Source organism: Acinonyx jubatus, chromosome A1, assembly GCF_027475565.1.
Source record: "Acinonyx jubatus isolate Ajub_Pintada_27869175 chromosome A1, VMU_Ajub_asm_v1.0, whole genome shotgun sequence".
In the NCBI taxonomy this organism is placed as follows: Eukaryota; Metazoa; Chordata; class Mammalia; order Carnivora; family Felidae; genus Acinonyx; species Acinonyx jubatus.
The window spans coordinates 190,747,884-190,770,014 of NC_069380.1; the positions used below are offsets into that span (position 1 = coordinate 190,747,884).

The window sequence follows — 22,131 nt, forward strand, 5'->3', positions numbered from 1 at the left end:
GAGAGCCAATTGAGGAAAAGTAAAATTACGAAGTTTGGGGAAACATTTCTTCTTCCCTAAGTCAAAATGAAAATGGTTTTTTGAAGCAAAAAGCCACACTGAAGCTGCTTAACTGCCACTTTGTCATCATAACTAACATTTGTCATATATGAGGTCTAGAGTGGGCCCAGCATTGTGCTAAGTGCTTTACATGCTTTAAGGTCATTTAGTTAACCCTTTGTAGCAGACATTGTTGTCCCCATTTTACAGATGAGAAGACAGAGTCTCAGGCAGTTTAACTGACTGCCCAGTATTACCCAACTGTTAGGATTTGAACACAAGACACGGTACCACCACTCTTAGCTATTGTCCTGCCTTCTTTTAGCTCATCCCAGACATGAAGACCCCTTCTGGAACTTGTGTTTTGTGATTTTGCAATCTTGTGGACACTTCCTCCTCAGAATTGACTCTTTCAATGGCCTTAGAGAAGAGCTAGGACTCAGCAGAGTCCTTCATACCTTTACTGATGACCAATTCCTACTTCTGCAAGAAAATATCCAAGCCACGTGCAGACATGAGGCTTCCTCAGCACTCCATGTCCTGGCTGAGATTTAGCCACTGAGAATGACAATGACAGAGATACCACAACCACCTGCTTTCCCCTGCCCACTTCCCAGACCACTTTCTACTTGAGGACAGGACCTTTTCTCAAAGTCCTCAACTCTTGATGAATGTAAAGAACAGAACCATGGCCTCTGATACTGGACAACTTCGGAAGCCCTCTAGCCTCATGGTTAGATGGTTAGGCTCTGGGGTCCCACAGACTTGGACTCCAGTTTTGACTCTGCCCTTTAAGTAGCTTGACCAAGATAGAAAATTATATTTTCTCTTGGCCTCAGTTTCCTCATTCATAATACAACAATCACAGTCTCTCTATAGCATAGGTTCTTATAAGGGTTAAATGCATAATAATGCAAAATGTTTAACATTGTGCTAATTAAATATGAGCTTCTACTTTTTTTTTTCATCTTGATGTTGTAGTAGTTGGTGATATTGAACTAACTGGGGCTACATTTTGGGGGTAAAGTGATGAGTTGGGCATCACAGAATGCAGAAGAGGACACAAACTTTGGAAGTCATAGTAATACTAACACTCCTTTACAACTAGTGTAGCACATTGCGATTTACAAAATGCACACATACACGTATACACATACACATACATATACATATACATATACATATACATATACATATACATATACACATAGCCTTAGTTGATCCTTGACGTGTTCCTGGAAAGTGAGGAAACCATATCATATGATGTATTATTGAGACCGTGGAGATGTTTATTTTGAGGTGTATAGGAGAGGACGAGGTGAGAATTACTTTCAGCTCTCTAGGAAGAGGGGGGACACTTAGGAGGGGAAGCCAAGAACCAGTGCCCAGAAACATGTATTACAATTTGAAAGTCAGAGCAGGCAGACATAAATACCCAGGGGAGGTCATCACTATACATGTTCCTGGAAGTATGTAAGTAAGAGGCATGGGTTGGTGCCCATCCCACCCAGCCCTCTAGTTGTCTTAATTGTGAGAACCCAGGATTCTGTGAAGTCACAGATGATTAGCTCAACAGGCAGAAAATGATAATCCCGAATACTGGACATCTGTGATCTCTCTTCACCTTTCTCTCCCTGGCACAGGCAAGACTACACCTTCATAATGAGATTAGAGGAATGGGAATGTCACTTCTGTGAGGTTGGGGCAGTGAGTCTGCTCTGTCTGCAGTCTTCTGACTTGAATTCCACATATGCTTCTTGCCACCGTTGCTCCTGCTGTACTGGACTGGGACAGGGGTGGGCAGGGATGGCTCATTATGCCGAAGTGGGAGGCAGGGGCCATGAGAAGCGTGGGCTCTGGAAGAATGTCATCCAGCGGGAAAGGAGCACGTGGTGGGACAGAGGAGAAAAGAGCAAAGGCAATCACACCTGCAGGCAGGCTGATCACATTCTGTGAGGGTGGGCACTACCAAGTTAAAAGAAAATGGCAGTGGTGACACCTGTCTTAGGGGTCCGCAGGAGGAAGAGCTTCTGCAGATATGACCATGTAATGAGCCTTGGTTTTCTGTGGCAAGGAGACAGGCAGAGCTGCACGTGGAGAATACAGAAACACACTTTGCCTGAGATATAATCCTTGATTCCAGTCATCCATTATTAATTCATTAATTTATTGAGTACTCAACACATGCTAGGCTTGGTGAGATAGTGGGTGAGAGAGGTTTCTGGGGCTGTGGTTAAACATTCTGGGTTGGGCTTGGACAGCCCATGAATCCTTGTGAGCCTCTGTTTCCTCATCTGTAAAATGGGGATATGAGTGCCTGCCCCATGCCCCTTACAGGGTTACTGTGAAGCTAGAATGAGGTCATATGTGTAGAAAATATTTCTTCAACTGGCCCTGCAACAACCCTTTCTTTAGTGGGCCTGGGAGAAAAGAGAGGATGACAAGTAACTGATTTTCATTGTCAATGCACATCTCTTATAAACAGATCAGAGGCTAGTTTACAAGTATGATTCTGGGTCCTTAATGAGGATTCCACATTAATCTTCTTTCCAGGCTTGGATACAGGAGATTTTGGAGGCAGACAATTCTGAACTGCAAGACTGTCTCCACCAATTGGCAGTTCTGTGACGGAGGGCAAGTGGTTTAACCTTTCTAAGAGGCACAGGTGAAAGCAAAGATAATGCCTGCCTTTGAGACCATTTTTATAGGCATTAAGAGAGACAGAGAGACAGAGAGAGAGCGAGCGTGCATACGTTTTGCCATCAGGTACAGGAACTGGCTTCATTGAAAGGTATATGTACCTGACTGAGACCTCCTGGTGCCCCAGAAGTTGAATAATCTGACACCCTTCTGATTGATATTCTTTAATTATTTTTTTCATCACCATGTAGAATACAGAGTACAGGCTATTAGGGATAACAGCAGCGCTATCTCTATCTGTGTGTGCCAAAGAAGAATGTAAAAAGCTCTTGGTTAACACCTTAGAAAGCTTTCATTGCAATTATCTGGAGGTTCTCCTTGAGGCACTCTGGTGAGCAGAATTTTCTGCATCTCCTTAAATTTCTAGTGATGGCAACAAAAACATCTGTCCTGTCAGACCACCATTTAGTGTGGCTCTGCCTGCAAAACAATGATTAGTTTCCTTCTTCTCTACTTTTGTATTTGTAGGGCCATCCCTTGGCTGATTACATCCTCAAGTTAGCTGGTACAGGCTTTTACTTTTTTCCTCCACATAAAGGGTATCACATGACCAGCAACTGTCTGGCATTCTCAAGAGATAGAGTGCAGAGATCATGAGTCAAGAAGCTCATATTTCAGTCCTAGTTCACCACCTTTTGCTTATGTGACTTTAGGCAAGTCTCTTGATCTTCCTAAGTCTCAGTTTTAATTTATAAAATGGAAAAATAATGATACCTACTCTGTCCACCATTCAGGACATTGCTATGTATCAAGACAGGCAGTAGTTATGAAAGAGATTTGTGGCTACAGGATTCTGTGGCATTGTGAAAGATTATTATTTTAGAGCAACCATGACTCTAAGCAAAAGCATCACATACATGAGTGGAATTTTGTCTATGAGCCAATGGGGTGGGAATAGATTTTTCAGGGACTCTCTAAAAGTACTAAACTGCTGCTTGAACTTGCTGGCCTATGTATCAGTGTGGTTTGCCTCTACCATTTTTCTCTTTATGTATTCTCATTTATCTATGCAGTCTACCTCAAGTCCTGATGGGATTTATGCATTTCATGTTTTTCTTTCCATCAAAGGCACTGCATTTAATGCAAAGTTGTTGGCTAACTGTAGGTGTTCAATCTCTGCTGCAGAAGAGAAATACACATGAAACAACAAAGCTCTCCTTCTCTCCCTGCAGTGGTTCTGTGTGTGTGTGTGTGTGTGTGTGTGTGTAGGAGAGACAGAGAGAGGGAGATGGGAGGAGGAATGAGGAAGGAGGAGAAGGGAAGAAGGGAACAGGAGAGAGGGAGGTATAGATCCTTTGATAATATCCTCCCTTTCAAAGGATGAAGGAAATAAAATTTTATGTACAGAAAGAAACCCTTTTTGAAGCCCTACTTATTGCTTCTTTAACACTAAATCTTTTTCAGAGAATTTTCAGGTATTTATGAGTTAACAGTCTCAGCATCCCTCAGAAGATGGGTCCATAGGAAAACATTCTTTTCCCTGATAGCAGAGGAGAAAATGGAGGCTGACAGGAGTCAGGATGGTGACCCTGGTGCCTCAGCACTTGCAAATGGATTTGGACAGGAAACATTTGAATTTAGTCAGACCAGTTTGAAACCAGTTGCCAGAATAGAAACCACTGATTAGAGCTCAATTACTGACTTTTTCTTAAATACTTATTATACAGTTTCTAGCTGGTCAGTGACTGATGAATCAGGATTCCTTCGGTTGTTAGAGATGGAAATCTAACCCAAAGTAGCTTAGGCAGATGAGGCAAGTGATTAACTCTCATCCCTGGGTAACCGGCTAAAGTCTGGCCTTTGGAACTGGTTCCAGGCCCTCAGATGACATCAGGACTCTTTTCCTACATCATGCATCTTGGCTTGGGTCAGTTGGCTTTGTTCTCTCCTACTGCAAAAAATCTTGATCTACATGAGTCCGAAGATAGCCCTTGGATAATTTTAGCTTGGATTCAAAATGCAAAGGCCTTCTTCTCACTTGAACTACAGATTTAAAAAGTCTTGGGAAAGGGTTTGAATTGGCCAGATTTGGGTCACAAGATCATGTCTAGCCTAATCACTGTGGCCAGGGCAGAACAGGACTATTCTGGCCTGGGCCAGAGGTGTGTAGAAGGACAGGCTACCGAGGTAGGCAGCACAGCCAACACCACGTGATTCCATGGGAGTGGGACCAGCTCCCCAAAGGAAGGGATGCCAACTGTTGGAGCCCAGAGATGTCTATTATCCGTACAGCACTGGATTCTTCCTAATGGCTTTCCAATAGCTGAGAAGTTAGTTTTTATATCATTGCTAAATGGTTTCTAAGCAGTTCATTAAACTGATTACTCAATCAAATGAAATTAGCAGCTGCTTTTTGCCTTTTCCTCTCTAAATGAGTTTGTGTCTAAAGACAGACCCTCTAAGTCACAACACATTTTTATTGAAAGAAATATCAAAACAATTTTTTTTCTGATCATGGTTTCATGGCAAGATGAAGAAAAGGATGATGAACAATTTTCCTTCTAACAGATCTAGATAAACATTTTTTAAAGCATTGTTTTCCTCCCAGAATTATTTAGCTAACTGCTTAATCTTCCACTTCAAACCCCACATATGTCCAACCGTGGGCTTCTCTGCTGAATAACCAATTTGTTTTGTCTTTGTGTGATTACTTTTCAGGTAGGCACATTAAAGCAAGGGCCTCCTAATTGTAAAATTGTGCTTTTTTCCTTCAGCAGCCTTGAATTTTGCATTCTGAATTCTTTGCTTACCTCCTTGTGTCCCTATCCCAAGTACCTCTTTACTATTCCTATCAAAAGCTAGTATTAGGAAAACACCTGGTAACAAGCATTTTAACCCAGTTTGCCTCTGCCAGTTGTTCTTGCTTACCAAGAACATTTCTAAAGAAACTTAAGTTTGTGCAATAAAAAAGGTTTTGTCCCGGATAAGAAATTTTGGGACACAGTAAACATAAAAAAAATTTTTTTTTTTAGTTGGGGGACAATTTTATCACTATTCTAAAGTCCCACTCTCCGGACATTTGCCCACTTTAGATCTGAGACTAGTCCTCGTAAGAATTTTCAACAATTTTCCTCAATCCAAAACAAAGCTTTCCCAGATCATGGTCCAGTTTATCCAGGTACACTTAACTAGCTCTACAGAGCCAGATGAAAAGCCAGACAGTGAGCTTTAGGGTTGTATGCATGTGAGAAGATCTCTCTCTACATGCAAAGTACCCAGGACTTGGAGCCAGGAGAGCTAGCTTCTAGCCAGTCTTGGTTTAACTAGGAACTTACACCACTCTGGGAAAGTCAATAATTTTCTAGGGCCTCAAGGTCACTTATTTATGGAATATAGTTGGATAAAATAATAATTAGATGATTTCTAAGGCCCCTACCATTTGAACTTTTCTGACTCTCTTCCATTTAGGTAAAACATTTATCCATAGGAAATGCGACTATCTCTCCCCAAGGATATGTAAGCATGAAATCAGACAATGTACGTAAAATGCCTGGCACAGAGCAGATGTCAAACAAATGGTAGTGGTAATGCTGATCACCATTAATGATTGTACCACATAGTTCCTGTAATGTGGTGTTTAGGGACTGATTTTGTGGGCTGTTTTCTTTGTCGGTAGTAGCGGCCTTACTGTGGCAATAGTCCAAATGTAGACACACACTTATTTAGAATCCTTAGATCCAAGGAGCCCCTGCCATGTGATACATATAAGATACTATTATCAACATTTCCCATGGGCCCAAAATACCTCCACTCCTCAGGAATTGATGAAAATGTTTTACTATGGCTGGAATGGGGCTGGAATGGTGAATATGTTGCAAAGCACCTGTCTTTCCTCATTTTGTGTTCCCGACTTGATTTATAAACCCATCTTGGTTCCTTTTATTGGCTATAGACTGGATCAAAAATCCCTTGCATCACAATGTCTTTGGTGGTACAACACCCATTAGTGCTCTGAAAGTCATTACCTTTTTCCCTGGTCAGGCAAGTGCCATCCACAGGAGGCAGGTCTGTCTCCTACTGGGGCTTTTTTTTTTTTTTTTTTTAATTGTCATGTGGACAGATGGCTTCCTATAATCTGTAATGGGAATTCCTGTGTTGGAGGAATTACACAAAATCTAGGTGTCTAAAGTTCCACTTCTACCTCTGAGCCTCGGTTTGCTCAGGAATGAAAGTGGGGTGGTAATCTGGCCCCACAGGCTAACTGCCGTGGTGATTATATTTGGTAGGTATAGAGCACACCTAGCACAGTGCCTGGCACAGAGTAGGTGCCCAAAATACATGCTTCTTGCTAAACTCAATACCTGATACCAGAATGGATTTCTTCCTCAGCCCCCAAAACTTCAACTCCCTATTTCATGATGTATTAAATAAACACTCCTCACGCCCAGTCCAGTCTTCTCTGTCATTGCTTGCCTGGACATGCGGCACAAGCTGCATTGTACTTGCCCTTTTCCCAAACGGACCCTGCCTCTTCCTGCCCTGACACTCTGACTCATTCTGCACCTCCTTCTTTGAATGCCTTTTATGTCTCTGACTGTGTAATGCCTACCCAGGCAACACAAGAATGTCATCACCTCCTTCCCTTATTTCCCCAGAGCTCTGCCTCCTTTGGGCACTAAAAGGCAACTCACTTCTACCTCTCTCATTCCTCAGGTCATTCAACAGATACTGATTGAGGTTCTATTATGTATCTGGCATTGTGCTACGGCAACAGGGTCCCTGGTCTTGTGAGTGTATTTTAGATGGGAAGAAGCAGACAGTAAGCAAGTAGACAAGATATGATTAGGTGGTGATGAGCAATGTGAGACTGAATGACATCAGGGCTAGTCTGCATAGGGTGGAGAGGGAAGGATGTTCTGGGGGAGACGACATTTTTAGCCAAGACATGGGTAAGGAGCTAGTCTTGCAAGTGAAAACGGTTTCAAGTGGAGGAACCAACAGGCACAAGAGCCTTGAGATGGAGCTAAGCATGGCATGCTGGGGATGCCATGCATGTTTGAGAAACAGGACAGAAGCTGGGTGGCTGGAAAATTGTGATCAGGGAGAGAGTGAATAGCATCTATTCAGAGTCCCCTTTTTAAAGGCTGGACACAAGGTGGCGAGCAGCATGTGGAAGCCTGCATCCAGGCACTTCAACTTTTTCCATCTACTTTAGCCTTGTGTTATACTTAATGGTGTTTCTGAGCTTTATTTTTTCTTCCTATTATTGACACTTCATGAGACAGGACTATCAGTTATTTGACTCCTTATTCCCCATGACATCTACCTGTGGACATGGGTGCTCATTATGTATGTTGATGAGAAGAAAAAGTGTATATTCTGGGATTAGAAATGAAGCTTATCCAGTTTTTTTGTGGGTGTGGGGTGGGTGTGGTAGGGATCACCTGGACACCTCTCAGCTGATTCTAGCTGCAGAGCCACCTGCAAAAGGAGACTGGGTAGAGCATAAGCTCTTCTGCAGGCAGAGCCCCTACTGCCTCCTGAGCCACAGCTGTTGGCTCTGGCTGCCTGATTGAACCCCCATCCATGGCTTCTTTGGGCTCCATAGATTTATGCTGTGGGCCAAACACTTCTGACTTTAGCTTACTTCCCTAAACCTGGTTTATTCCTTGACAAAATCCTGTAACTGTTCACCTTCTCTGATGGTTCACCTGATTCAGGATCCCTGCGCTTTTACTCTCCAGCCTTATTCTGCCATCGTCCATGCTCAACTGGGTATTGCAATGCTGTAATTACATAAGATGGGGTTTCTCAACCTTGGCACTATTGACATTTTGGGCCGGATAATTCTTTGTTGTGGGAAGTTGCACTGTGTGTTGTAGAAATTTAGTGGCGTCCCTGGGTTTTTACCCACTAAATGCCGTCAGCACCTCTGCCCATAGTTGTGGCAACAAAAAATATCTCCAGACATTGCCAACTGTCCGGGAGGCACAAAATCTGCTCTGGTTGAGAATCAGTGACATAAGGCTACAACTAAGAGGGATCTTAGAGACCAATTAGATGAATCCCACTTCTCCCACTTCACAAATGAGGTCACTGAGGCCCAGAGTAGGAAATGTGTTGCCCAGGGTCACACCACAAATTGGCAGCAATGTAGGCAATCGGCTTCATATTTTTTTCAATCTCCAGTGTGTTTCGTTAGTGTGGTGAAATCTTAGGAGGCAGTCAGGTAAAGTGAAAGGGTGGTGGCTTTAGAGAGACAGAGTGGGATTGGAATCTAGGTCAAGTCATTGACTGGCTGCATGACCTTGGGTTCTGAATCTGAGTTTCCATTTCCTCTTATGCAAAGTGGGGGTGATAAATCCCCACCTCGCAGGATTGTTTTGAGGACTAAAGGAGAGATTTGTCCTAGCTTCTTACCCGGTATGCAGTTAGTGCTTAGCCAATGCTGGTTCCCTCCTTCCTTGTAGGGCTATGAAAATGGCAAGTGTGGTACAGAGAAGTTAGGCTTGTCTTAGTAGGACTCAGAGTGCCCATGGAAGATTAGGTCAGTAGGCACTTCTTTCCAGGGGACTATGTTAAAAATGCAAGTGGTGGGATTTGGTGTTTATAATGGAAATAGCCAAGTAGTTTTCCCGTTTGGAAAATAACTGGCTGTGTTGAAAGCTGATTCATTTCACAAAGTTATTTCCCACCCCCACCATGCCCTTTCCTGAGGAGATATCTTTGATAATTGTATCTTATCTCTAATGTCCTGTGTCTCTCTCTTCTCCCAGGAGAATGTTATGTTATTATAGACATGCCTAAGGAGGAAAGGAGTGTTCAGACCCCATGTCCTTGGGAACAGTATCTTTTCTTCCTCTTTTATCAGGTGAATCTAATGGTATTTTCTCTTGGGATCAGGGAGATTTGACTCCATCTGGTAACTTGCATTCTGGTGTTAGTCTGACCACTGACAGAAATGACCCAATATAGTTCTTGGTAATTTTCAGATAAGTTTCTATGAGCGTTTTCTCTGACTCCCAAGCTGACACAACTGCAGTGATTCTCAATCCGGGCTGCATATTGTAATCACTTAAAAGTTTAAAAGAAAACCAGACAACACCAATACACTGACAAATATGCCTGAGCTCAGATAAACCATATTTGGAGATGTATCTTGGGCACTAGTGATTTGTGTAAAGTTCAATAGGTGATTCCAGTGTGCAATTAGCATTCAGTATCACTGCTTATTTTGACACCAGATATCCTAGATCTTTGATGAGAAAGATGAGGCTCAGAGAAGTTAATAATATTCTTGTCCAAGATTGTAAAGGAAGAAGGAAGAGAAGCCAGGTGTTGTGAATCCTGATCTAGGTCTTTCCACTGTACCAATTTGCTTCTATACTCATCATGTGATCTGGAAACTTCAAGAAATAAAAGCTTTTTGAAAATTACAAAGCACTGAAGTAAGGTTGTCAGTGGCCAGACTAACACCAGAACACAGACTACCTGATGGCAGTCAAGTCTCCATAGTCCCAAGGGGAAAATGCCATTGTATTTGGTAAAAAGGAAGATGGCTTCTTATGCAAGAACTCAGTTTTCTTAGCTGTAAAGTGAGATAGGAATGTATTGCCTAGACATTCTTTCCTTGAAACAACATTAGCATTTGGTGAGGAAAGAACTTGCCATTTTTTTTCTTAATTAGGATAAGTTGAGTTTTGAGATTTCATTGAAAGATATTCATGCTCATTTCTGTAGGGTATTGCTGCCTCTCTCTGAAGTCTATATTAGGGTGTTATTGAACAAATAACCTGAATAGGGCTATAAAAGATGCAAGATAAAGTAAGGAAAATCAGTGGATATGTATGTCAACTTTCACACCTGTGGCATCTCCTTGACTCCAGGGGCAGTCCAATATACTCTGAGGATACTCTGACCATTAGGAACTTTTTCTGTAGCTGAGACTAAGTCCATTTCCTGTAACTCCCAGAATGGATCCTGGTCTTAGTCATACAAAAAGCTAGTACAAAAAGCTAGCACCATTTCCCCAGGATGGCCCTGAAGATCCTTCTTCAGGCTGAATCAACTATTTTGCAGGGGACCTGCTTTTCAGTCCCCTTTCCAATGTGCTTGCTGCTCCCTAGCCTGGATCTATTTTAAAGGGACGATAAGTAACTCTTTCTCCTCTTCTCCATTTTTGCAGTCCGGTCTGGAGTAATGATTTCTACTAACTCAGAAAGACAGGTTGGCTTTCCCAAAGGTATAGCAGGTATAGCTGTAAAGCATTCTTTTTTAAAAAAAAGTTATTTTGGCTTTATAAGAAGGTAGAGAATTGCTTGCCTGCTATTTTCCTGACCATCATGCATCATGACCTGGTTACCAGTGAGATAGGTAATGTAAAGGCTTTGGATTCAGGCAGACCCAGTTCAAGTCCTGGTTCTGTCACTTATAGGAGCGTGAGCAAGTTATGTAATCTTTTAAAGTCTGAGTTCCTCTTTCAGAAGGCCCTACCTGAGAGGGCCATTATAGTAATATAGAAAGTGTGAAGTGTGCTTAACATAGCATATGCTCAGTACATGGTAACATGTGCTCTTATAGCCATTATGATCATTATCCCAGCTATTTGAAAGAAAGGTGACAGAGATTAATTTTCTCCACCTGTCAGTGTTTCTCCACAGAAACACTGTTAAAGTGTTTCTTCATTCAGAGGCACCCTACATGCTGGAGGTGACTGTAGGTGTTGAAATAATGATTGGAGCTTCAATCAAAAGAACACAAGTCCACTGGTTTCTTTGCCTTCCTTCAACCCTTTACCATAGAGGTGGTGGTTACTCTCTGAAATGCCACAATTAGAACTTTGTTAATTTATTTGAGATCTCTGACCCCTGTTAATATGCCAAATTCCTTGGGAAAGAAAACATTTGAAGTTGTTCTTAATCATCGGTATCTAAATGTCAATAAATGTCAGATCCTTTAGAGAAAGCCCATCTTGCTGGAGTGAAAGAAAAACTTGCAGGAAAGAATGAGAGGATCATGTGGTGTGGGACCAGGATGATCTATGTTTAAGCATGGTCTAAACTGGTTTTGGTTGTGACTCCGCACATCACAGATACACCTAGACTCCACCTAGACACTCCCCAGAGAAGACTGGGGGTGTCTGAGATATACCCTGTGAACCATCCAGTTCTCTGGAGGTACTGTGACCACTGTATGTCAAGCCGTGCTCCCTATGCAGTTGGAACGGTGGCCCTTGAAAACCAATATTACTCGGGTTTTTTGCTTTGTTTTGTTTTGTTTTTGTTTTTTGTTTTGATTATCCTGTTTGAATGAATAACTCACGGTGAACTAGTTTAGCTGAAATGACTCATTTGAGAGCTGTTTGTGAATCAGGAATGGTGGTTACCATTAAAAATGTTCAGCAATAAGGAAATAACATAACCTTTAGAGCTTTGGCTTCAGAAATGGCACAAAAAATGGAATGGACAAATATGAAAAGTAGATAATGGATCCACAGTGATTTAATTCTTGGTGATACTTTCATTTTATGCAAATACCAAAAGAAAAAAAAAAAAACAAACCCTGGCTACTTGAAAGAAAAACAGGAACCAAAAAAATATTTAGTGTTTGATCAAGCAAAAATCCTTTCACACATCTGTCAAGAGAATTAAAACAAATATAGATGTTAAATAAAAGGCCCAGGTACCAAAGAGCAAAATTTAATGAAAGCCAGAACTGTTAAGTATGGATTCCTGTTGAGAAAAATGTCAATCTCTTTCAGAGTTTTCCCAGTACTCTATTTTTAAGAAAAGTGTAGTAAAAATACATAATACAAGTTAACTTTTTTCTTGCTTTTGTTTTCCCCCGTCACCCCTCTATTGATAAAAAGCATCTTCTGTGGAGTCTTGGACCCCCACACAGCATATACTCTCATTGTTAGCTTAGATGGTCTCTCCCTATCAGATCATGTTAGTGGTGAGCTCGGTGGCTGGAGAGGCATCTTACCAAAGGAAAAGGTCTTTGAAGCATGTTGATAGTAAGAGGGATATTTCTAACTCCTCTGAAATGCACTCCCTAATGACAGGTCATATCATATTCTGCAGTGGTAGGCTAAGGGCTGACAAAAATCTGGTGGGAGGACAGGGGATGGGGAGGACATCAGCTGGCAGTAGTGAGAAGTAAAAAATCCATCTTGAGGGTCCTGCTTCACGTACCATGCCCACATTGACACGTGAAAAGACTGAACAACACTTGAGTTGAAAGGGCATAGAGTTTGATTTGGGGATGGTTCTTTGCTACGGCTGATACTAGGAGAATGGGGGAGACATAGAGATGGTGGGTGTCCACTGAGAGAATCCACAGATGAAGCCAATCATGCTGCACCTACTTGTTGGTAGGCTCCCAAACCTTTAGTTTGTCAGTTGCTAATGATAACCCCTAGCAGAGAAGACTGGAGAGAAGTAGGGGGTAAGGAAATAAGCCAGAACATGGTTATCAATAAAAGCTAAAGACACATGGCACGCACTGAATCATGCACCTAGGAGAGTGGCTGCTGGACAGCTGGAAGCCAATTGCACCAAGAATGAGAGTTGGGATCTCCAAGAAAGCTATGTACCAGGAACCCCCTTTCCAACTAAAGTTGCAGTCAGCCTGAGCCTCTCTCTATGTACCCTGTCACTTCTCTAAACTTGCTTTAGTTCAGCTTTATAGTCACAATCATGGGCATATTGAGTCTGGTCATTGGAATAATACATCCTCATTCTGTCTCAGCCAGGGGGAAGGTCAGCCTTCTTGGGTTAGAAGTTGGGGTCAGTGATCTTAAGGTCCCCAATGTCATTATCAACTTAATTCATCTCCTTGTTTTCCTTAAAGTAATTCAGCCTTGGGTATTTTACTTTCTAAAGTGGCCACATGCTGAAACAACATTTTTATATGGACATAAAAATCCAAGTTCTCCAGGTCAGCAAAACTCTAAGCTGACTTGGTCTCTTAATCCTAGGACAGTGCACACCATGGAAGGTTCTGTTGCTTGTGGGCTTCAATGATGCTTCCTCTTCCAAAATTCTTCCATCCTTTTTTTTTTTTTTTTTTTTTTTTTGCATTCAGTTTGCATAGCATTTTCCCCCATATCAGAGGCTCCAAAGAGAGTCTACTCCACAGTGGGGTTCCTGCTCAGATGTCAAGCAAATGAAAAGTGACAATCATGGGCAATATCTCCCGGGCTGTCAGTTATTCCCAAGGCTGTACTTGGTTCAGGAGGCCAATTCAGCCACCAGAGTGCCTTTGGGCTTGAGCATAGCAGAAAGACATACTGCTCAGTGCTGAGGCTGACTCTGTGAAGAAACCACCTAAGGTCTATGGGATGGCTGTTACGCATTAAAGGAAGCTCTCTCTGAGACTCCAGCAATAACTTTGTGAGTCCTCCTCTGACTGCACACCTGCCTTTGTCCTCTCCACCACCCTTGGTCTGAATTGCTTTTTGCACATGTTCTCAGCTACATCAGTGTCTAGGAGGTGCCCTTCCTGGGGAAGGCAGTCCACTTCTCCAACAACATCCATCCTCATCCATGTCTTGGGGTCGAGAAATGGAGGGTAACTTAGAGAGCTCCCATAGCGAATTAGTTTGAAGGTTGCCTTTTTCCTTTTGCTTGCTTGTAAAGTGGAGCGAATCTTTAATCTCCAATCTGAAAACTGAAGAGACATGGGTAGGGAGTTGGGAATAAGAAGCCAGGAGGAGGAAGGGGCCTAACAGAACCTTCAAACCATGGATATTAGTAAGAAAGAAAATCTTGCACACACTAAGACACATTAACAAATGAATTAAAAGAAAACAGTACAGTTTCCTCATTAATGTTCCTATGACTCCATTTTCAGAGACACAGGCTCTGTTCAACAGGGTTATTCTCCCCTTATTGCGGTGCAGTGTTATTTATCATCCTCACTTAGCAAACGGAAAAGGGTGAAAGAACATCAAAAAAGGAAAAGGGACGGCAAAATGATTTTTCAATTCTTCAGGAAAATCTGGTGAATCATCTGATCCTTGTGGTCATGGTGGTTGGTGGCGGTTGCGTTTCAATTTTACTGTTTTTGGCACTGAAGGGCTTGGTATGGAATTGGGGGAGCTTGAGCTTGCTCCCCAAGGGGTCTCCATCTGCTCCAGTTACAATCCTGTGGCTCCCAAGGGCATCCCTGAACTGTGGCTCATGCAGGGAATCGACTGCATGGACTTGGGGAAGTCATGGCTGACCACCCGGCCGTTTTCTCCACTGCCGCCACCGCTGGTTCCTGCCCCACTGTTTCGCGGGAGTGTTGATGTCCGTATGGCTTCATTGATGGATTGCTGTGGGATCAAACAGAAACCCTTTTCAGGAGGACCGGGGGTTCTTCCCCAGGTCCTTGGCAGTGACTGGTAAGGAGAATGAGTCAAAGCTGGACTTAAAATCTCACTCCACTTCTCCTCCCCACCCAACCCCTTTCCTTATCTGGAATGCTAACCTTGGCTTCCCATGAACTCACAAAACAGCTGTGTGGCTCTGGACAAGTCTGATCTCATCTCTGGACCTCCTGTTCTCTCTGTGTAATGAGGTGTGTTAGACTGGGTGGTCACTAAGATCCTTTCTAGTTTTTATATTCTGTGATTTCTAAAGATAGAAGTATTCCATGGTAGTATTAATGGTAATAAATGTAGCAACATGATCAAGTGGAAAAGCTCTAGAAAGGGGTTTGGGAAACTTGGGATTTTAGTTCTGGTTCTGACATCAACTTGTTGTATGACCTTGTGCATATCTCCTTACCTCTCTAAACCTTTAAAATCTCCATGTTTGTAAAATGTGATAATCTATGCACCTGCAGACTTTTGTTAGCAAGAATGGTGCTACTGCGTGAAAAATGATTTGAAATGTTAAAAAAAAAAAAAAGAAGTATGTTACTGCTGAGTTAAAATTTAAAACTACCTCTGATTTGATTTAGGAAAAATTCTTTCCTGCCTCTAGTAGTATGTGTTATGGGAATATAGGACTTGTTTGAATAATAGTAAAAATGTAATTGGAAAGAAGCATGTGCTAAAGAAAATGAGAATGCGTTCCAAAGATCATTATCTGAAGGTCAGCTGCTTCCCAACAGCACATATAACCTGACTTCTAGACTGACACATCAGTTCATTGCTATTAAGCTTGTGATTTCCAAAATATTAGACTTCTAGATATGAAAAGGACTCCGGTGATCCCCTAAGGGTCACATGAGTGAGGTAGAATGTTCAAGACCACAACCTGGAATTAGAACCATATCTTATTAGATAAGAAGAAGGGTTCTGTTCTGAGTTCCTTTGGAAAAAGAAGCTTCATGACATGAAATCCAAACCTGTCTCTCTTCTTGTCACTTTTAATTTCCTATTAAGAGATACTCATAGAATTTTTGAGGTGGGGGTTGATTTCTTGGGAATCATATATAGGAGAATTGTCTATGAGTTGAGAGGTGTCTGAGACCAATTGTACCAATCCTTCAATTCTGTTCTCACCTCCTTCTTGAAGCCATCCTAGACTGTACCATCAAGTGTTTGCCCCCTTCAGCCTAGTACTCCTACATTACACATGCTTTTGTAATGGTTCTGCTTCAGGTTTGTGGGTTTTCTCTTCTTTAAGAGAGCTGTCTGGAGGAGGGCAGGGTTCATTTTTCCCCCAGTCTATAGCTGTCTCCCATAGTACCCAGCATGTAGTTAGATGCTGAATAGATATCCTTAAATTTGTCTAAAAAAAAAAAACAAAAACAAAACCCAACCACCTAGAACCCTTCTCAACAAGTTTATGAATTTTCTTCTCTGCATATTTCCATGATCCTAGTGATCAGAGAAGTCAGTCACTCTCTGGTGGCCAGATAGACATAAACAGCAGTTTGACCTAATTCTTATTCTTTGTACTATACTATGCTGGAAGTATTATTACTAGCAATTCTGACAGTGTTTTTTTTAAGAGTTATTTTTAAAATCACTGATTCAGACAGATTTGCCCCAAAGGATGCTCTACCCACACTGGTTCTGCCTCTTCCTCAAGCCTCCGGACTTGATTTATTTATATTCTGCCTTGATTGTCCTCCACTCAAGAGGAAATGTGCCCTGGATTGCATTCTTCTAAGTGAAGTCCAAATAAAAACTACTGTGATGCTCTATGGGTGAAATGTGAAAAGAAAACCCAAGGAATTAATGGTTATTTATTCTCACTTATGCTTATTTGTGTGTATGGGAATGAGGAAACATTCTATTGATTAAGTTGGGATGTTTATCTTTTATGATTTTTCTCTACCACATCCCTTTAATTAAAAAATAAAGTTTAAAGTTCACACAGATAATCCTGGGCTTTGTTTCTAAAAAAGTCTCACATATTCCCATAATATTCTATTGAAGTTGGTGATACTTGATGAATTTATCTTAAAGGAGAAGATTGGTGGCATAGTAAATATTGGTGCCTATCAAAGTCTGAGATAACTTAGCTAGGCATGTAGCTAAAACCCTCCATGTTCACACCACTCAGAAATGGTTTTCTTGGAAGTTAAGGGCTTCTCCAAGGTCAATAACTCCATAATCCTACTGACAGTGAGTGCTACCTGCTTACCGGCTTCTTTTCTAAGACACTTATGGGATCTCAGGAGAACAGATGAATGGAGTCAAAACTTTGGATTGGAAAGCAATACTACAAATGACTAGATCATTAGTTCTCAAATTTGACTGCACAATGGAGTTATCTGGGGAGTTTTCGGGGGAAAAGCACTGATGCCTCAGATATACCCTCAAAGATGTTGACTTACTAGGTGTGATGCATGGCCTGAACATCTGGGCTTTTAAAAACTCCTCAGGTGATTCTAATGTGCAAGCAAGGTTGAAATACACACATCTAGTTTATATCCTTCACTTTATAGAGAAAGTGAGGACTTCGGACCAACTGACTTAAGGTTGTAGTTATCTGTCACCTAGTGTCAAAGTGGATGACCTTCTAATTGTACCCTCTGTAGCTAGGCTATCATAAGCTGATGTCCTTCTTCCCCTTGCCTCTAGGAAATGAAGTTCTCCCTCGTCCATCCTTGACATACCAGCCATTCTTAAAGTTCATCCTTACAGTTGTTTTTGAAGCTGATACCCAGGGAGAAAAGTGTGAGTTAAAAGTCCAACCTCCAGCACCCCCAGGTTAACTCTTGAGAGACTCATTTCTCTAACAGTGTTTACATCCAAAGTCCCCAGCCACTTGCTTTTCTAAGAAAAGTCTTCCCAGACTCTGCACATCCTAGAACATCCTAATAAAAGCTCAAACCTCAGTGATGACCTCCTACTAGCATGTGTGCTAAGAGCCAGAGTGACTGCCTGCTGTGGAGGACACACCCCTGTGTTACCAAGTCTCTCAGCTGCTTGATAATTCTAGGCAAACATGTAAAGCTTCAGCTGCTGTGGCTTAAATACAGTTCATGTCAGTATTGCCACATACAATTGTTTTCCACAGGGAGAAATATGGGCAATAATACAGACCCTGGTTGTCTTTAATGTCAGTGAAGGACTCAGTTTTGGTCTGTTTCTCCAGGCAGAGGAAAGGGGATCTGAGACTTCAATCTGGAGCGTGTCTTAGGTTATGTATCTTTGCAACTATATGACCACTTAAATCTTACTCAAATGGTGTGGTTGTCAGAAGTCCCTTTCTGAGTCCCCACCTCTCATGTGTTCTCTTCTTCCTGAAGTCTTCTTATGCTCTGGTGAGCGTGGACTTCTTCCTATTTCTGGGCATAAGTTCTAATCTTTGGGTGTCTCACACATGGGCATCCTTTGCAGGCAATGCCTTTCCCCTGGTTAATTCCTTCCATACTTCAAGTCTGCTAGATACCAGTTTCTCAGGAGAACCTCTCTGATCTGTCCCAGCCCTCATTCCCTCAACAGGACTTGACAGTCCAGCATTTTTCTTCAAACACTCACTGAACATGTAAGTATCTATTTACTTTCTGTCTTCCCATCATACTTGTAGCTTCTTGAGAACAGAAGCTATGTCTGTTTTGTTCCTAGGTATGTCCCCAGTGCTGAGCAATGCCTCATACAGTGGTGCTCAGTATGTCTTTGTGGAAGGAATGCCTCCAGGATGATTTCCCACTGTCCTGTGACACCTATTGTGTGTCTTGTTCCTATGACATATCAAAAAAGAAAGGGGTTTGACAACACACAAGCAATAGATTACTAATCATGGATGGCCTCAACAACTACCTCAGGAAAACCTAAGGATAGCGCTGCATCTTATTTGTCTATGTACTGTGGCTGCCACTTGAGGACACACATGGTAGGTACTCAGAATGATCTTTTCCTGCATTGGAAGTCTAATTCCTGTTTTTCCAGCTCCTAGCTTGTGTGACCTTACTAGGACAAACTACTTAAGCTTCTTTGAATCCCTATTTCTTCATCTGAAGAATTGTAAGCACAACACATTACAGGGTTAATGAAAATGTATATAAAGTACTTTGAACATGGAAGTTACTAAAAAGATGTCATCTTCCCTTCTTTTCTTCTTCTTCCCTTTTCTACCCCCCTTCCTTTTCTTCTTATCTCTTCTTTGCACAGTGGGGAAAGGCTCTTTGACCATGGTTGAGAAATTGGGGGTTGGCCCTAAACTATGTTTAGGGGCTCAAGATCTTAAAAGTTGGCCAAACACAGTGATCAAGGAAAGGAACAGGAAGGAAGTTTCTCACCAACGGCCTGTGACACTGTTAACATGTCTGTAAAGAGCTAACTGCCTCTGGGGAAGGCTAATTACAGAACAATAAAGAAAACTATCAAGTTGTGAACTCATCTGAGAGGCAGGTTGATAGTGTTCTACTTTTCTCCTTTGGATAAGAGAGAAGTTGGTGGGGCTTCAGAACTGAAGGGCTGGGTTGATTAAGAAAGACAGTAAAAGTATCTTCTCTGCAGTTGGAAGATTAAAACATCTATTAGGAACCTTGATGAGTTGGGCAGAAGTTGTGTTGAACAATGGAATTAATTATAAAATATTGTGGTGAAAGATCCTGATGAATGAGTCTAAGAGATCCTGATGTTGGCTTCTGAGAAATTGGACATCTTTGTTAAGGAAAGGGTGCGAATGTCCCCCAACAAGTTATGGCATGACTCAGTGGCCTCTTCTAAGGATTCTTGTCTTAACCTGAATGTTGTGATTTCAGTGGTGAAAGCCAACTGTCTAGTTTTAAGAGGATCCCAGTCTTTAACCACCCTGGTACCGTTACCTGGCACTGACCATGATTATTGGGACATGGTAATCCCATGGGAAGGGTCAGAGGTCCAAGCAGTTCCTGCTTGATGGATGCCTGCTCTCATGTGATTTTATGAACACAAACAGATGGGGCCAGAACCACCTTGGACGATGATGTTTGTGCTTCCAGCCTGGGTGGTTTTGATGGTCGTATTTGTTTACCCAAATAGCAGCTCTCCCCCATGCATCACTTCATCCTTCAAGAGTTTTTCTCTTCTGGGGACAATTCTACATAACTTTACTGATAATTATCCTATGTGTATGGAATGTCCAAAGAGAAATTAGACATACTTCTTACCTTAAAGAACTCACAATCTATATAGCTCAAAAAACCTAGGACACGTAAGTAGGGGCAGTAAAAGGAAAGTCTTAAAAAGACTGTAGCTGATCACTAATGGGAAAAATAATTATTATTATAAATAGTAGTTATCAGTGTGAGTATTGTTATTTATTGAGAGCTTATTATGACCCAGGAATTTTGACAATCCCTTTATGTCCATTTATCACACAATGCTCACAATAATTTTATGAGATATGTCCTACCACTAGCCCCATTCTATAGAAAATGAGGATCAGAAAGCTACTGGAGCTTGTCCCAGATGACACAGTTGGCAAATAGAGCAGGCAGAATCTATGCTCAGACAGTCTCTAGAGCCTGTGCTTTAGCCACCACACTGCACTGTGCTCTCGGGGACCAGTGAGAAGGAGATCCTGCGATATGTAGCAGGCCAATCTTGAACCCTTGGTTTGGGTCATAGCTCACATGGAAGGTTTTGGGGTGTTATAAAGGTTGTAGTTCACCTAGCTTTTTTTCTGTTCTCCTCTGCCTCCAGAGTGGGCTTTCCTCACTTTGGAGAATTTTTGGGCTTATGTTTGGGTGGAATAGGCAAAGAAATCTTTGTTTAGGTTCTAGGAGACCTTATTGTGCTTGTCAAGCTCTTTGGAGGTCTACCCTGGGTTTAAGGTCTGAGGCCCATGCTTTTGCTCTGCTTTGTCCTTTCTGAGAAGACCTGGTGTGGGTGAGCTGGTTAAGGGTAGGAATGAGGTGTTCCTAGGTCCGCTGGCTAAATACCATCATACTACCATCCCTTAATTGTTCCTTGTTATTGTATCTTGGTTACATTGCCTTTTAAATGGGCCCTATGGGCAGAAGATGGGGAGAGAGATTAGCCTGCATTAAGGCACATGGGTGGGAAGCACAAGGTGGGTGGCTAGAGTATGGAGTATGTAAGAGCAGATTGCTTGGGAGGGGAAAGTAGGCTGGAACCATGATGTGGAAATGCTGAATGCCAGGACAGAAGGTCTGAATGCCAGGACAGAAGGCCCTCCTCCTCCAACTCCCACTCTCTGTGTACAGAACTGAATACAGAGTTTCCAAACAGGGGAAGCAAATGTCCAGCAATGTCTTCTCCAAGAGCGACCCTGGAGATATGTGTAGGGCTGTTGCCCCAAGGCTGAGAGTGGCTAGGCAAGAGGCTATGGTCGTGATTCAACAGTGGGTATATACTGAGGTTATATAGGTTTCTCAGGTCACATTCTAGGAGAGCAAATCCTACCAATGAATCTTCTTAGTCTGGTCAAACCAACGTAGCAGCCTAGGGTACATTGCTCAGTGACTGCATTTCCCTCCACTTTTGTTGGTCTGAATCCCACTTGTCCTTCCTCTTAATTTTTGCCTCTTCCTGGAAGCCTTCTCTAATTTATGCCTCCTCTGTATTCCTATAGGCCTTCCTATCTATAAGTTGCTTCACTGAGTAATTTTGCTGTGCAATTTTTTGTTGTTGAAGGTCACAGATTGTATCTCCAACCTCTGTGTCTCATTATGATATCTTGCTCATGGTGTTGCCTACATAATTAACACTTGCATGAATATTTTCTTATTGAAGCTAAATCATGAAATGTGAGGGGTCTTGAAGGTTATTTAATCCAAACTCCCTTTGAGTATTTGAACCTATATCCTCCCCCGGAGTTACTTGGCCTCTACTTGTATGCCTCCAGTGATGAGAGGCTTGCTACTTATTGGGATAGTCCATTTCCTTTCCCAGTAGCTCTGAAAGAACATTAGATCTCACTGTGTTAACCTCTGTTCTCCATAGCTTTTAGTAATTAGTTCGTATTGTACACTTTGGGACCCCACAGAACTCGTCTATTTTTTTTCCCACCTGCAAAGTCTTCACGTTTTTATAGACAGCTCTCATATCCTCCA

General features: G+C 42.1%; 1 protein-coding gene across 2 annotated transcripts in view; it reads right to left on the bottom strand.

Annotated features, from left to right (window-relative positions):
• Positions 1–5,136: 5,136 nt before the first annotated feature.
• Positions 5,137–22,131, bottom strand: part of GRIA1 (glutamate ionotropic receptor AMPA type subunit 1) — a 312,249-nt gene continuing 295,254 nt past the window's right edge. For both annotated transcript variants that reach the window (XM_027077529.2, XM_027077522.2), the window contains exon 16: positions 5,137–15,019. In XM_027077529.2, coding sequence (XP_026933330.1) covers positions 14,819–15,019 — 201 coding nt within the window. In that variant the 3' untranslated portion in view covers positions 5,137–14,818. The remainder of the gene's footprint in view (positions 15,020–22,131) is intronic.